Raw genomic sequence first — 17,692 nt, 5'->3', positions numbered from 1 at the left:
GATTATGAATAAAGTGTAGACTAAATTGTTAAATAATCCCTTAATTACAGATCGGGATTTCTCAGGCTACTGATGCTGATTGATATCTTGATAAAGGGGATGTTTTTCTGACAACTTCCAGATGACCAGAGTAGCCCCTGTCCACTGCAGGTCCAGGTGTCCTGCAGGCAGGGGCTGCTCCGGTGTCTGGGGGGGAGCACTCTGTTCCTGGGGGCCACTCCAGCTGGAGTAGCTCCCCCTCCCACACCCCCTTTAATTGGTTAACCAGTTTCAGATGGTTCAACTCAAGAAAATTTGTGAGCATTCCAGTAAATAACTTTCCGGATACCACATTATAAAGACCTGTGTTAGAACACTGAACGATCTCCCCCAGTGGATGCAGTCTGGACTAGTGTACTTGTACCCAGTCATGGGATTCCCCTGTGCTTTTTGTCTTATTGAGTCTAGGCAAAGTCTAAGCATGGTTTCTAGGAACCATCTTGTGGTGCAGATCTTCTATCTAGCACCCCTTTTTGAGATAAGGGATTCTGCAGCCCAGCTGGCTGAAACTAACGGTAGCTCTGCCAAATTCTCCCCAGTAATGACTGCACACTTCCCAGAGTTCCACTAAAACTTGGACACTCTAGATTACTGTTTCACCCTTTGGCTACTCTGGAGCAGATAAAACAAGTAACACACACATGCTGCAGAGCAATTTCTTAATCAATTACATTTTTTTTACTCTTGGGTCTAGTTTACACTGCCCCTTACATCAAAACTCATTTCCCTCCCCCCTTGATGAGTGACATACCTTTCATTGACTTAGTGTGATGTAGACACTGTGTACTGGGAGTATGCTCTCCCACCAAATTAACTTCTGAAGTCTGTGGGAGAGTGTTCTCCCATCAACTTTGAGACGTCACCAGACCCACTGAATCCATAATCCACCAAACTATCATAAAATTATTTTTGGATGACCTGGACGTAGGCAGGATATGAATGTTGAGCCCTACCTATGAAAAAGTCTTTTATCCGGTTACTAATTCACCAGACTTGTTTTGAAAGCTATTCACAAATGGCCATCCATCTAAACACAGAGTACCCTGCTGCAGAAACTAAATTTTCAAAAATTAGAGTAGTCTCTTGGCATGTTTTAAACAATATATAACAAGAGTCAGATAAGAAATTAAAAGAAAGCAAGAAAATGTAAGAGGGACCAAAGGTTCATCTATCTTCCAACATAGCCAACATTTCCCATTGTTTCTAATCCTGTTTCAACTCCAATAACACTATCAATAGTGGGAGCCCTAGTGTAGGCAACTGGTTGCCATAGGATTTTTAACAACCTGTTAATTAGATTCACTTTTAGCAACATTAAAAATATCTGTGGCTTATCTAACCAAATACTTCCAGTGTTACTACAACCAATGTGCGTGAACCAACATAAGCAACTGCAACAGACAGAGCTTAAGAAATCTGACTCAAGTGATGATCTGCTGTAGTTGCTGTTCATGATCGAGGGTAGGATACTTTTCATTTTGGTAAATACTAGATTAGATACAAACTTAACTTCAGATCAGTTAGTGGCTGTTTGTTTAGGAACACACATGGAATACAATTACAAGTTGAATCTCTCTAGTTAGTTCAGCACTCTGACTGGTGTTGAACCCGAGAATTTGCCGAACCATGAGAGATTAATATTTTCTAGCAGCACTACCAGCACTTTCACTGTTTACTGGGCTCTTCGAAGACATTTGGGGTAAAGTTAGAGCTAAATAACAGCACAGAACACTGAGCGCCAGGACTGCTGGCTGTAAACAAAATTTCTGGGATACGGGAAACTTGGCCACACCCATGATAAATGGACACCTGGCTAACTCAAATCATGCCAGACCATGGATGTTGCCAGAGAGTGCTGGACTAGGGAGGTTCAACCTGTAGTAGCATGAGCTTCCTTAAACTATCTCTTATCACAGTGTACATCTTAGGAAGGTTATGTACCAGCACAACCCAGTAAGAAAATATTTGCAGGTTCTAGATTAAATTCTTCTGCAATTTTACAGGTATTTGACCTACAGGCTCTGATAGCAGCTTGAGGAAGACATCATCTTCCGATATATTTTTAGAATATCCTAATTCTAATCTATGCAACAGGGAACTGAGACTAACCCAAGAACTTTTTGTCGAGACATAGAACAGCTGGGGACTTTCAGGCCTGGGGGCCGGATGTGGTCCCTGGCTTGCCTGGATCTGGCCCCAAGGCCTAGGGATCACCCCCAGCTCCTGTGCCCCCACACCGCCGCTCTATTGCAGGACCAGAGTGCACAAAATCAACTAGCCTTGGCCCCCCTAGGCTCTGGTGTGCGAGGTGGGTGAGGGTTTGGATTGTTTGGTTGGTGTTTTGTTTTTTGTGGGTTTGGGGGGGGGGTAGGTTTTTTTTGCTTCTCACTTGTGTGTGGCCCCGACCCAAAAAAGGTTCCTCACCCTGACATAGAACAACAATCTTACTCCTCAGAATTATGCCAATTACAGCAGTTTTGTGCTAAGTTTTATAAAGCAGGTGGTTAGACTATCCATAATTGAATTGTTTAAACGGTTCATCTTTGCATTATCTGATAAGCTTCCACTGACTTGAAAGAACTTACTGGGCATCATTTTTCTTTTGGAGGCATGTGATGCATTTGTCAAAGATCTTTCCTGCTGCTTTGAATTGATTGCCAGGGCTATAGATCTATGTGATCGTTGGAACATGCCTGTGGAACATGTCTGATTTCTCACAACTCTGAAGATGGAGAATTTTACACTTTGCTAAAATTCAATTCTGTCCATTCTTGTTCTTCAGAACTTCTGTACCAAAATGCACTGGCTTCAGTGGGTATCAAGGTCCTCGGTGAGCACATGTTCAGAACGCTGGGTGAAATGATAAGCAAACGTAACCTAACTCTTTAACCAGCTGGAGTGGTTTTCTGCTTGTGTTAGTAATAAACTGAACAAGTAGCCTTGTGAATGCCATAGTCAATTTCCAGAGCATGCCATTTTTAAATCATAAGAGATCTTGTGCCCAAGAGAGCAAAAATTATTTGCAGCTTTACTTACACTTTGTTACTATTATTATTTATGTGAAGTGCTTTACAAGGCAGATATAATGTGAAGACTTGTACTATTGGCACACGCCACCCAGTATAGTGCTATACCACGAACATCTTTGAGAGAACCCGATTTGCCCTTATGTTCCTTTAGGTTTCTCCAGAACATACAAAGTCCAGTATTAGCCAAGTGTGCACTCATTTTCTCCCAAGCTGTTTTGTTGTGCTCCTTCCTTTCCTCCGTCCCTTTTTACTTGCTAATAATGCTGCTTTGCACTGTTTTCTGCCCTCCTCAATGTTGCCTTGGACTTTTCATGAAAACTGAGCTCCTCGTGTTCATTTTGAACTGAACCGCTTTCTGCATGGAGTTGGCTTACACAACCATACCTCTTAGTTGGCCTTTGTGAGAAGAGATGTCGCCCTATCTGTGAAATAGAACCAGCTTTGTCCAGCCAGCTTCTCTCCAGACCTTTATAACTCCACCCTTTTGCAGATACAACTTGCCTACTTGGCCTCTCCATCTTTTAGTTGTCTAAGAAATCTCCCATAGCCTTGCAGTTTGAGTTGGAATAAATATCTTGCAGAGCCCATTTCAGGATAGGCAGCTGCCTTAGAATTCAGCATAAAGTCAATAACCTTTCAGGCTTGCAGATTCCAGGATCCTGCCCCTACCCAAATGGCTACATTGAAGTTAAGCAACACCTTGGCCTCAGCCCCATGAATCTGAGTCAGCTGGCACAGATCAACATGAGTTTTTAATTGCAGTGTGAACATGCTCTTAGACGCATTAAAGTGCATGCTAAAAGTGTACTTACTAAACAAACAGAATAGAATTCCACAGGGGTTAATTTACAAAGGAGCTTGCCCTGTTCACCACAAGAATCACAATGGGGATTAATGGTAAATTTGAGTTAGTTTTTCTTGGAAGCAAGACCAAAGATTAACAAGGTACATAGTTGAAAGTAATGACACTCACACAAGATCCATCTAGTCAAAATTCATAGTCAGAGCCATGCTGTGTAATAGGCTTGATAGAATTCCATATTTTTTTTTTCAATTTTGACAGATAACAATGTTTATTTTATAGTACTTTTTCTGTTTTCGTACATTTACGTTTTCACAATTGTGGGAAATGATCATCATCAGGGGTTCAGACAATAATTATTTAGTGACAGCAGACATTGAGAAATAAAAAGCAAAAAGCTTTGTAATGGTTGGAACTCAAATTGTCAATATCCCATGTCAAAATATACTAAGTAAATATCCTTAAATTAAACTCAGATGAATTGGCAAGCTGTGTTTTTCTCTCTTCGCCTATTTGTACACATCAGAATTGATGGAAGTATTTTTTTCATCAGTGTGTGTGTGGCGAAGTCAACATTTACTGATTAAAAAGTCTCATTCTTCCAAACTCTATGTGTAATACTGCCAGCAGTTGACAGATTCATTTTTTCAGCTTTATACATATGAGTAATTTTACACACATGATTGCTCCATTGAACAAAGCCATTGCCAATCTACCTGAGTAGGTACTGGGGAGGTTCCTCCCCTCTCCCGTTCCATGCATAATTGTGCTATGTCCCTGAGCCACAAAGTACTTCTGGAAAGAACTTTACATTACAATCCAGCTACTCCACGTGTTACAAACTTTTCATTTTCTCTTCACTTTGCATCTTTGCCATCTGTTTTAATTCCAGAGAAGAAAATTGTGTTCTAACTACCTGTAAGTAAAACATGAGAACCCCACAACTTCTATCCTGAATGATTTGCCAAGAGACAGTGTTACTAGTAGGTGTCATTGGTTGTTCTTCATCTAATTGTAGTTTTTTTTCCCCTTTTTCTCTTTCAGTGTGGCAAAGGTGGTGAAAACTTCGACAAATTCTTTACTCGAGGACAGCCAGTGTTAACACCACCTGATCAACTGGTCATTTCTAATATAGACCAAACAGATTTTGAAGGGTTCTCCTATGTCAACCCACAGTTTGTACACCCTGACTTACAAACTGTACTATGAAACTGATAAATATGAACAAACCACACAGTGGGAACTGGTCCTCCTTTCCCTAGAATTTTTAGGCCTTTGCCTTGTTGGTTCCAGTTTGGCCTGAAAATTGTAGGGTTAAAAATATAGGAGGAGGGGTGGAAAAAAGGACATTTGTTGAGGATTTGGCTTTGCAACAAAGAGAAGTCATCTTAGTAGGATCTTATGTAATATACAGTGCCCATTTATTGACCTAGAAGTCACTACTGGCTGTAGAGTACTCTTATAAAGTTAGCCGTTTTGGTACATTTTAATATATTTGCATAATTTCTATTGTCCTTTTCCCCCCTCACCTTCAGCACTGGAAAAAGCATATTAGAAAGAATGTAACAGCATCCATAGACTGAAAAAAAAAACCACCTTAAAATGGAAGTCTTCAGCCTTTAAATGTGGATAGCATGAAATGTGGGCAGTAGGCCCTTTTGGTCTTTCTGAGGACTTCTGATGGAAGGAAAGCACAAGTAACTGAATGGCAGGATCATTGGGGGGAGGGCACTGTATAAGATTGTTCAAAACGAGATGTTTCAGAATAATTAATTTTAGTAAATGATGGAGAGGTACTGGGTTTGGGGGTTTTTTTTAATGAAATAAAGTCAGACTTCTGGGCTTTGAGACTTAATAGCACAAAACAGAGACAAATTTAAACAATTTCAGTAGCAGCCAGATATTTGGAATGACGGTAACTAGCACTAATGAAAATTTTAGCTCAAGGATAAAATTACATATTTAATAATAATAATAAATAATAATAATATAAAAATAATGCTTGTGTTAACTATAATCTCTATGAGATTATTCTGTGATCCGGGGTGCCATTGTTAGTTATATTAATTTAAGTTACACGACTACTCAAGTTCATTGTTAGCCAGTTCTTCTAATAACAATATTTTGCTATAAAATTTTTGTTAACCAGTGTGTGAAACAGAACTGTAGCTCCTTACAACTCACCCACACTTACTGATTTAGTAGGCTGCAGAATAGGGTAGTAGAGGAGAACACTGTGTACAGTAATTTAAAGATAGTGTGGAGTTCTGAGTCACTTCCTGCTTTCCCCCAGGTAACACAGGAAAATTTTAGGGGGATTTTTTTGTCAAATTTCCACTTTAAATATTGTTTTAAAACTCATGGAGAAGTGGAATATTGGAGCCTCAAGAAAAAGCAGTTAAATATTGATTGGAAGAAGGGAATTTAATACATTTTGCATCTGCTTCATGCAATGAATTTTGCATGTTTAATAATAACCTTTAATAATAAGCAAATCTATTATTGACATAATCGTATCAAGTATAAAGAGAGTATTATTAAAAAATTAAGACAAAATTGTGCTATGTTTGTGAAGGTTCTTGTTCTGAATGAGCATTATAATTTAGATTTAGCTTAATGTTTTATTGTTAATTTTTTGTTTGGCTTTGTTTTTTATTTTAGTTTATGGATATGGTCAATGGGGTAGGATATACTATGTTTTTTTTTAAATGTAGATCTATTTTTAAACAATAATGGCTACCTGCCGGTTTTATACAAGATTCAATGAGGCTTTTATTTCACATCTCTGACTTGGGGAAAAAAAGAGAATAGATTTTCTGTATTTTCAGTGATGAACACTGTAATTAATACGTTCTTCTCTTGTAGCAATCACATGGTCAAAATGATTGATATTGCCTCTTAGAACTTACTAGAATATTGATTCAAAGATCAGTAAATATTTTTGTGCATATTTTGGTTCCATTACAGCATGTAAGTTGGTATAACCATTACCTTTTCCTTTCTCTTTTCCTTTTGCCTTGTTATTGGTAGCAATCTTAGATATTTTTTGCCTTCCGAATGTGCATGTCAATACCAGAAGCATGTTGTCTCTGTTGCTGCATGCAGAGTGATCTACCGGGTTTTTTCCAGCATGTAAACTTACTCTCATGCAACATAAAAATATTTCCCAGAAGACTTATACATGTATCAGAATCTATAGCAAATTTACCTATCAGTTTTGTATTACATTAGATCTTCTAAACTGTGCCAAAATACTGCAGAAGGGTCCAATCTTGTAAACTAGTACTCCTATGTCTGTTCGTGAATTCCTTGAGCATTCTCACAGATTGCAGTGGAATTATGTCTGGATGAAATTCAGCCATGTGCAGGGCGTCAGTATTAAGCTTATGTGTCTCTTCTACTCTCAAAAGCTGATGACGATGTCACCGATGCATAGCCGTCGTGACTTGCACTGATGATCAGCACAGGAGTGGATGGACTAGATGGTGCTTGATCCTGTGATGAGTGCAGGGGGCAGGACTTGATGGCCTACCAAGGTTCCTTCCAGTTCTATGACTTCATCCACAGATAGTCCCATTGCAGTCACTGCAGTCACTCTTCTAAGGAAGGGTTTACTCATGTGACAGCTAAGTGAATGAGCACTCCTGGGCTTCCGGTAAAATGGAATATCCTAAGAGCTTAGAGAAGCACGCTGCATAGGAGGTGCATGATACACAAACCAGAGCTCAACTGTTGCCTAATTACAGAAACTTTAAAACGAAATTTTAAATTGTTTTAGGAATAATAATTTTTTTTAAATGTGTCAAAATATTAAGTTATCTGCCAAACCTCAGAGAGAATTGTCTTGTTTGCGTATTGTGTATATATATATATTTTAAATAGGTATTCATCATAAACTATGTAGACACTTGGGCTACGTCTAGACTGACATGATTTTCTGGAAATACTAACGGAAAAGTTTTTCCATTAAAAGTATTTCCACAAAAGAGCGTCTAGATTGGCACGGATGCTTTTGCGCAAAAAGTGATTTTGCGCAAGAAAGTTCCAATGGCCATTTTAGCCATCAGGCTTTCTTGCGCAAAAAATTAAGGTGCCTGTCTACACTGGCCCGCTTGCGCGAGTATTCTTGCGCAAGAGGGCTTATCCCTGAGCCGGAGCGGGAAAGTATTTGTGCAAGAAGCACTGATTTTGTACATTACAAAGTCAGTGCTCTTGCACAAATTCAAGCGGCCAGTGTAGACACCTGGCAAGTTTTTGCGCAAAAGCGGCCAGTTTTGCGCAAAATCTTGCCCGTCTTTTAGTATTTCATGACCTTCTATATTATTCTAATCTACTAACATTAAACACCTGACACAGGGTGACACAGCAAGGCATCATTTCATATTTGATGCAAGGTTCCGTAGATTACTTCAGAGGCTCAGATTTACAAGAAGGGCTCTTAACGTCATCCCTGCCGATATTGATGGGAGCTGTCATTAGGGGTGTGTCTGTATGGGATGATCCAATTGGCACTTGGTCCTGCCATGAGTGCAGAGGCCTGGACTTGATGATGTCTCTCAGTCCCTTCCATTCTAGTAGTCTATGATTCTTTCCTGCAATAAAAAACCTCTGGCACCCAGTCTCAGTATCTGGCTCAACTGAATTGGGCTCAGGAAATGTAGGGCTACAGTTGCAGTGCAGATGTTCAGGGTTGGGCTTGTGCCTGGTCTTGGATACCCTCGATCTCTGCAAGGCTTCATAGCCGAAGTCCAAAGATAATACTGCAATTAGTCTCACAATCCAAGCCCTATGAGCCTAAATCAGCTGACCCTGGCCAGCCTTAGCTGAGACTAGTAATGTATTGCTATGTAAATGTTCCCTTGGGGTATGATGTTGGGTATAATGGAGAGAATTGGCAAAGGAAAAAGTAGAAAAGAATAGCAGAGTACAGATGAGAGAAGCTGCAGGAGAGACCAAGTGGAACAGAGCCAAGCTGGGCACAAGACAGGAGGTTCGTGGGCAAGATAGAGCACTTGTGTTTTCCTTAGAAGGTAACAGTTGTGAAGCAGAGCTATGGAATTGATCAGTTGTGGATCCATATCTTAATTGTCAAACAGAACAATGTCTACTCAGGCTGGTCCAACATCCAAACTGCAAAATATTTTGCTTTCATTTCCTCAAGGGTTTTCATTTTATTTTCTTACCCATTTGCACATACTCTGCAATTGGTAAGGATAATAGCAGAAGTCATCTCTGATGATGATACCTCCCAGTTCCTATATTTGTGAGCTCTCCTGGCTTCTTGTGTAGGTTTTGTAATGCTGACAAAAAGGTCGTGTGAACTCACCCATCCTGCAAGAATAAGGAGCAGGACTGTCCAAAAGTGACTGACTGGACAAGTTATTGTTAATTAACTATTCTGTCTTACCCTTGAGGTTTCACATGAGCTCTGGTGTTGGGACCAGCCCTTTACACATAATTTAAAAACCCCATCCAATGATTTCTTCATGATTTGGAAATGTACGATAGAAAGTAAAACACTAAATATACAGCAAGAGTGCTCCTAATGTCATTTTAAAACAGTAGTCGTTCACATTAAAGTGACCCCGTTTTAGTTCCCTTTGAGACAACAGAAAAAGCCTGAAACTAGAATTTGACATTTTGTTGCATTAAAATTTAGGTGAAAGTTTTAAGAACCTGAGGGCATGTCTACAGTAGGAAATTATTTTAAAATAACTCCCGAAGTAACTATTTCAAAATAGTGCGTTCACACTACAGGGAAGCTTTGAAATTAGTCCGAGGCATGCTCCTTTAATGTGGACGTGCTACCTCAACTTAGAGCCCTAGGAAACACTGGGGAGTTAGTGAATCTGGGGAGAAGTTATTTTGAAATAGCACAGCTGAGTGTCCACACTACTGCTATTTTGAAATAACTATTTTGAAGTAAGAGTTATTCCTTGTGAAAAGCAGGCATTATTATTTTGAAATTATGGGCTTGGTAGTGGGGACATTCTGCTTGTTATTTCGAATTAAGGGTGTTACAAGATCCTGAATAGACTCTGCTCCCATTGATTTCTGCAGGACCCGAGAGCTCCCAGGAACTCCACAGTTAGGTGATGCTGGCACTATGCTGCAGCACTTACTAGATGCCAGTTGGGGTTTAACATGAATTGAGCTGACAGCTGAGAGGTTGTTAAAACCTCCATTCACGGGGAATTGTAGCTATTGAGAGAGAGTTTTGGCTTCAGGCAGCTTATCTAAAACTTGTGATTGACCAGCTTCCATTTCTCCCCTCCCCCCAAATAAAACCCTAATCAACTGCCTATTTTTTAAACTAGTTGTTGGAACAAAAATTACAAGTGACATATTTTAACCTAATTTGTTAGAAACGCTCTCTGTAGATGCAAAACTCTGTCTGTATCCCAGGCTGAGGCAAAAAGACAGCGCTGCGTTACTAATTAAGCAGTGAAATAAATGGAGTCTATGTGTTCTTGTCTGTAGATGAAAACCAGCCCTATGTAGAGAGCTAGCATGAAGCTTTGGACCCACTTAAGTCACACTTACACTCAAGAAATGAGTCAGTTCTTTGGCTTCGTGCTGGGGTGGATTTCACTCTGTGGGCAAAATCCTTCAAGTCCTTATGCATGTCCTGTTGACTTCAGAGTGATGACTTGAGTGAGGAAAAGGCTGCTCACATGAGTATGGGTTTGCAAGACAGAGCCAGTTATTTGCACTCCACTGCTATTGCTAACCACTAGAATTGCACATGCAGAGTTCACACTCCTAACACTGCAAATTCCAATATAATCCAGATTAGAAATTTGGAGGCCGGGGGGAGGGACATTTAGTTTTCAAATGTTTCATAGCCTGCAGAAATAAAATCTGTTTACCCAAAAGACAATTCCACTGTCAAAATCATTCATTCGTGAATAAAGTCATCTATGTAGCAGGCGTACACTCTGATCCTTTAAAATCCTTCCTGTCCTGCAGGTTAGTTCCATTCGAAAACAACTAGGCTCCTAGAAAACAAACCAGAGGGAAAGCCTGTCCTCCCTGCAGGAAAGGTGGAATGTTAAAGGTCCAGAGTATTTCAATTACTGATACCGCTTTATGCGCATGTTTCCCTTCGGTGCATGCACATGACTCCAGTCAGGTTCACCATCAGAGAGATGACCACCGACCACCGCCAGCACCCCGAGCCCTTTAAATCTCTGCTGGAGCACCTCACTCAGTGAGGGCTCGTGGGTGGCAGGGCCGTGGTGCCGTGCACCCTGGATGATGCTGAGGGCTAACTGCTCTAACCCTGCCCTTTCCATCTGTCCCCGCCCCTTCCAGGACTGTGACGCCAACACCCCCCACCTTGCCCAAGTGGCTGGCAAATCTGTCGGTCCTCCTTGATTCCAGTTAAACTGAGCAGGAGTTGCATGCAGTCATCAAAGGGAGACAATACCTCTTACAAAACAAAGCACAACATTGGATACACCAATGATAAATCTTCAATATCACTAGAAAGAGAATTTGTAGTATTTGCTTTGCAATAGCTGTGCTAACTTGCCAAGGAATTTCTAGAAATGTAATGTAATTTTGTTTGGTTTAGTCATTGGCATAAATTGTTGTATATGGTTTGTGTGTCTTTACAAATTTTCATGATGAATACAGGAACTCAGCTATCTCTGTGCTGTTAGTTTGGGAGACATTTTGCTACATTAAAAAGCAAAAGGCAGTATATAAAAGCCAAACTATTCTTTCCTTCAATTCCATAACCTTAGAAAATATTTGAAATGTTTAAATGATGTATAAATGATGAAATGTTGTATACAAATTGACATAGTAACCATATATGATTTCATATCAACTAATAGCAGTGCCAGTAATGATTGGTAATTAAATAGCCTTATAATGAAGGGTAATCATGCACTAAAGCCCTCCTGTTCATAAGAAAATCTTGAGAGAGAGGAGGGTGCACTTGTGTTCTGAACACAGGTCTGGGATCAACAACCTGTGTTCTAATCCCAGGTCTATCACTGACTCTTTCGGTGGCCTGGAGCAAGTTACTTAACCTCTCTGCCTCAGTTTCCTCATCTGTAAAATGGGGGTAATAATACTTACGTCCTGCACTTCGTATTGTGAGGACTATTTTGTTAATGTTTCTAATGCACTTTTAACATGAAAAGTGTTATGTAATTGTAAGTATTATTATAATTTTTTAATATTAAATAAATCGGTATATTCAATTCACATGGTGTTGCTGGATATGCCATGCTGTTTATACTTTTATATAACTTTAGTAATTCTACTGAAACCATTTAAAAGGAAAAAAACATATCTGATATGTTCCTTATAGGATTTGGAGTACAGCTTAGCTCTTGTTAACTGAACTCACATCATAATGTGAAGTGTTCTTGCCAGTCATGTTGAAGTCAGTTGCACTGCCCTTTTTCCAACTACTGAAATTTTTTTGTGCCATTTAAAAATTCCTTGTAAATGGAAGTCTGAGAAGAATTGATTATTGTAGAGTAAAATTCCATCTGTCTAAACAAAACTGACAACCTAATCACCTGGCTCATAGACTCATAAACTTTAAGGTCAGAAGGGACCATTATGATCATCTAGTCTAACCCCCTGCACAGTGCAGGCCACAGAATCTCACCCACCCCTCTTAGAATAATCCTCTCACCTATGTCTCAGATACTGTATCCTTCAAATACTTAGAAGGCCCCAAGATGCAGAGAATCCTCCAGCTGTGATCTGTGCCCCATGCTACAGAGGAAGGCGAAAAACCTCCAGGGTCTCTGCCAATCTACCCTGGAGGACAAATCCTCCTGACAGGAGAGGGAACGTGATGATTACCTGCTCTGTTCACTCCCTCTGGGGCTTCTGGCGGTGGCCACTGTTGGCAGACAGGATACTGGCTGGATGGACACTTGGTCTGACCCAATACGGCTGTTCTTATGTTCTAACTATTTTTTAGGGATGCTTAGTTATGTCTCCTAACAATTGATCTTTTGTTTGCAATTGTCCAACTGGTGAGAGTTTTATTCAGCTGGTAATTTAACTGGCATCTGTGAGATGCTGGTCTCCTGCTTCATTTAGCTCCATACTTAGCTACAGCATCATCAATAGCTCATATGACAAGAAAAACAGCCCCAGGAACCGTGTTTTTCTTCTGATTGTGACAACTGGCTAAAAGTTCAGTAATGTTTAAAGATAGAAATGCCAAAGCAATAGGTACAACACTGATGATTTTCCAGGCCTTTGCCTGTTTCCATTGAAACCATAGAGCTGGGACTCACTCTGGTTTATTACTAGTGCAAGTTCTTTCACTGATTTTTAATATCCCTTGCAGACCAGTGTTGCAAGGGCACAGTCCTGCTACTACTGAACTCAGGAGGTTTTTACTGTGGGAGTTACAATCGGTGAGATTCAGATCTGGTGTCTTTTTATGTCAATGGAAGCAGACTGAGTGCTGTGTAAATTTCCGATTAGAAGGACCTATTGTGAAATGTTCAGCTACTATTTTTTATCATTTATAAATAGGTGAAAGAAATAGATTTTAAGAACAATAAGCTTTGTTTTTTAATCTTTATAAATGACCATTACGGATTTTTTTAAAGAATAATTTGAATTGATAAAGTAACAAACTTGGATTCCCCCCGTCCCAACCCGATTCAACAATTGTGCAGAATCAGTGTTATTTGCATCCCTTTCGTGTAGGGCTCCGGCCTGCAAGGTGCTGACCAATCTGGCTCTGATCCAGCCAAGCACTTCAGCATGTACTTTACTTAGTGCATCTCAACAATCCCACAGAAGTGAGTAGAACTATGCTCAGGCTTATAGCTCAGAATGTGCTTTAGTATTGTACTGGGTCATAGTGCTCCACACCTTGCCAGAAGCAAGACCTTAGGCCCTGTTTCAGTAAACCACATAAGTATATGCTTAGGTCCATCCATGCTCATCTTCAAGTCCCATTGAAGTTGGTGGGACTTAAACACATGCTTGTGTGTTTTACTGAACTGAGACCTTACTGACCACTGCTGCTGTAGTGAAGCAAAGATTTAACACTGTAGATTTATGTCCCCAGAATGAGTGTCAAGTTTGTTCAGTTCCTTGAGTTTACTAGAATGAATGTAAGAACAATAATTCCAACAAAATGAAATGCTTTGTTGATTCTTTTGAAAGCTTAAAAATGCAGCTCACAATACTTGTACTTTTAACAAGAGAATGTCTTTTCTAGCATACACCAGAAAAAATTGGAATCATTGCATTTGTTGTGTTTACTTCCTTTTTATTTTTTTTAACAAGGAATGTTACCACCGTGAATTTATTAACATTTTAAGACCCAAACTTTCTTTTTCTAACGAGGAGAACATTATTTTCTTATTATTTAATTACAAGCGACTATAGGAAAATGTGGAGAAGTGATTCTTTTCTCAAAAATGTATTGGAAGAATAGCTGGCAAGATTGATGTATAAATTACTGCATTGTTTTTTTATTAATTCTTTAATCTTCAGTCTTTGCATGACATGCTTTTTGTTAAATATTAATTGTAGTTTGAAAGCAAGTGTGTATGAATAAAAAATACTTGATCATTGCTTTGTGTTGTTTTGTCTGACTTGCATCTTTTGCATCACTGACCAGTGACTGAATTCTTTACTGAAAGCCAGTAGTCCAGCATTTCACCAAACTTTGCACTGGATTTGGCTTAGCCAAGCTCAGAAGTTCAGAAAGAGATCTGAACTTCCCACTATTTAGGACATCCAAATACAATAAACTTCCGATAATCTGGCACCTTTAGGACCCAGGGGGTGCCGGATTATCAGATATGCCAGACTATCAGAAGCGGGGGCTATGAGGGGTCTGGGGTGGGGGAGATGGGGGGGGGGCAGCTCTGCAGGACCAACCCAGCAGCACCCCAACTGCTCTGCCCCAGGAATCCCCAAATCAGCTGCTGCTGAAACTGATCAGCATTTTACTGTACAAAGTTTTGATGGACTTCTCTCCCATGCCCATTGAAGTCAGTGGCCAAGTTACTACTGATTCAGTGGTGTAGGATCATAGAGGCAGGGCCAGTCCTAACCAATTGGTGGTTCAAAGCCAAATTTGTGAAGCAAAACAAAAAAAGGGGGGGGGGATGAAATGTGGTCACAGTCCCTTTAATTGCCATGTGTCCCAAACGGGCTTCTTTCGGTGGCCCCTTGAAAATGGTGGCCCCGGGTGACCGCCCGGCTCCCCTGCTCTTAAGACCAGCTCTGCATGCAGGCATGGTCTTAAGCCTGTTGCCATATTTCTGCCAAAATTATGAATAAATAATTCATCATAAAGGCTAGCCAGCTACAGAATGATCAGTTCCCTGCACGTTTCCATTGAACGGCGTTATTTGATTGAGAATTTTAAAATTAGCTCTTGTCCTGCAAAGGGATCTGTGCTTGTGGACTCCTGCATCTGGGCGGTGTCCTACTGAATTAAGTGTGGCAGTGCCTGCATCCTATAATTGATGCAGAGCTAATGGGTGAAATCCTGGCCTTATGAGGATTTGTCCATCAGTGTCATTGGGCTTAGGGCTATACCTTAGAGCCAGCAGTTCTTACCTTGTGGGTCAGGACCTCAAAGTGGTTTGCATTTTAATGAGGTCCCAGGCCCCAAGCCTCACCACCTGGAGTCAAAACCCAACCCTATTGCCTTTGGCCCTGAGTAGTAGGGATCAGGTTATAGACTCCTCTGCCAGGGGCTGCAGCCCTTGAACTTTGGCTTTTGTCCTCCCACTTGCAGTGGTGGGGCTCTGGCTTTGTCTTCCCCACCCAACATGGCGGGGCTCAGGTGGGCTGAGAGCTTAGTACCTCTTCCTGGGGCCGTGTAAGGTCATGACACCATGCAGTTTGAGAACACCATGCAATAATTTGGCTCTCTCTAAATAATCCAGAGCAAACCAAGAGGAAAGCACTAAATGAGACGTATCCATAACTGAACAAGAGGAAAGCATTAACTGAGATGTTTGTGTGACACAGAAATCATGGCACTTTGGAAATATTTATACTCTAATTCAGCCATTTTTAACTACTAAGAAAACGTTGATTCCTGACCCATTTCGAAGTCAACCAGGGGGAAGGGAAGGAAGAATTGGTGTTGAAATGAGGCCAAATGCTTAACATACTGATGGAGTGCTGGCCCTCTTCTGTTCATCAACCCAAAAAGAAAGTACGAGTGCACTGTTGCTAACAGTTAACAGGAGTAACTTCTGTAGCACAAGAGATAGAGGCCTGTTCTGGTGCTAATGGAGGATCCTTGATGGGTGAGGTCATTATAGAGTGATGGTCTGTATGGGGTTTTAGTTCAGTGGACTTGACACTCAGAATGGGCTTCCTATGTCCCAGGAAGTGTATGGGTAAGTGCGACATGTCTCCCTCTTGTGGCTAGTTCTTATAGATTGTAGGAGCTCGTTATCTCCAGCAAATTCATTTAACTCAAGTGGTGGACGTCTGTCCTTTGATGTTGAAAAGCTTATGTTCCATTCCATCCATCAAGAAATTACAGTGTAGGAAGTAGAGGTCTTTTTACTATACTGCAAAATGACCCAACATAATAGGGTTGTAAGAGAAGAAGCGCATCTAAACCGTACAGTGAATTTAGGCCGACAGGAAGTAATAAACCCCAGTAGAATTTGGCTACCACACCAAATTCATTATGGAATCTTTAATAATGACCAGATCTCAGGGCCTCATTTTAACCTGTCATCTGAAAGAAAGAGGCAATGGAGAAAGTCTGGTTAAACTCAAACATCGAGCTTCACTGGAGCTTTCACTGTCTTAATTTTTCCTCTTCTCCTTTCACACTCTTAAACATGTATGTTAGCACAAGAGAGCTATGTCATTGAGTGGGAAAGTTCAGATATACATAGAGGAAGTGTGTAACATTACTGTATTGTAAGCTTTTAAAACATAATTAAGTGCGGTGGCATATAATAGAGAATATAAATCATATCAAAATATTGATATGATTAAGGATATGGACTGGTGGAAGAAATGCAAAATGACTTGGAGGATTTCCAAGGATACTGCTGGATATAGAGGAAAACTAAAAATACAAAAGAAAAAAATTGTTTATTGCAGGTAATTATATCAGCTTAGAAGAGTCTCTATCTGAATGTGGCAAACAGCTAAAGCAAGTATTTTGTTTATAGTGGAAATGTAAAATCGCCTACAACTTTTTGAATAATGTGTATGTTCTCTACTATGTCACAGTACTTAATTATATACTTTTCCTGTGCGTCTGCCATTACATTTTATTTTAAACTTATAATTACATTGTATTACTCTGCATACCATACTGGGCCACACTTTCCATAAAAGATGCTGGGCATTTGTATTAAAAATGTATGATGGAAGATATCTAGGTTAATTCAGCTTGAACCTTATACAGGTTGTACTTCTCTAGTCTGGTACACTATGGTCCTGCAACATCTGTGGTCCGGCATGATTTTAGAGAGTCAGATGTCCACTGCCCATGGCTGTGTCCAATTTTCCTGCATTTCCATAAAGTTTGTTTACAGCCACCAGTCCTGGCTCTCCGTGTTCTGTGCTGTTATTTAGCCCTAAATGTCTTCTAAGAGCCCAGTACGTAGTGGAAGTATCTGTAATGGGGCTAGACAATATTGACTTCCTATGGTTCGGCAAATTCTCAGGTTTGGCACTGGTCAGGTCCTGAGGGTTCCAGACTAGAGAGGTTCAACCTTTACTATTATATTGCCCAGAATTTCCAGTGATTCAACAAGGACAATAAAAACAAACTATCAGACTATCTCTTCTGAGCAGAAAAGCTCACCTGAAGTTTCTGAACAACTAGAGC

The 17,692-nt window shown here is 40.3% G+C and overlaps 1 protein-coding gene across 2 annotated transcripts in view; it reads left to right on the top strand.

The window, feature by feature from the left end:
* The window catches only part of PRKCA (protein kinase C alpha), a 359,001-nt gene extending 344,560 nt beyond the window's left edge, over positions 1-14,441 (top strand). The window contains exons 17-18 of one of the 2 annotated variants that reach the window (XM_075903949.1): positions 2,822-2,869; positions 4,915-14,441. In XM_075903949.1, coding sequence (XP_075760064.1) covers positions 2,822-2,869; positions 4,915-5,079 — 213 coding nt within the window. In that variant the 3' untranslated portion in view covers positions 5,080-14,441. The remainder of the gene's footprint in view (positions 1-2,821; positions 2,870-4,914) is intronic. The other variant, XM_075903950.1, reaches the window with a different exon arrangement.
* The last annotated feature ends 3,251 nt before the right edge of the window (positions 14,442-17,692 follow it).

The sequence above is a fragment of the Pelodiscus sinensis genome, chromosome 20 (assembly GCF_049634645.1).
Source record: "Pelodiscus sinensis isolate JC-2024 chromosome 20, ASM4963464v1, whole genome shotgun sequence".
Taxonomy (NCBI): Eukaryota; Metazoa; Chordata; order Testudines; family Trionychidae; genus Pelodiscus; species Pelodiscus sinensis.
This window is presented reverse-complemented; position numbering and strand designations above follow the sequence as displayed.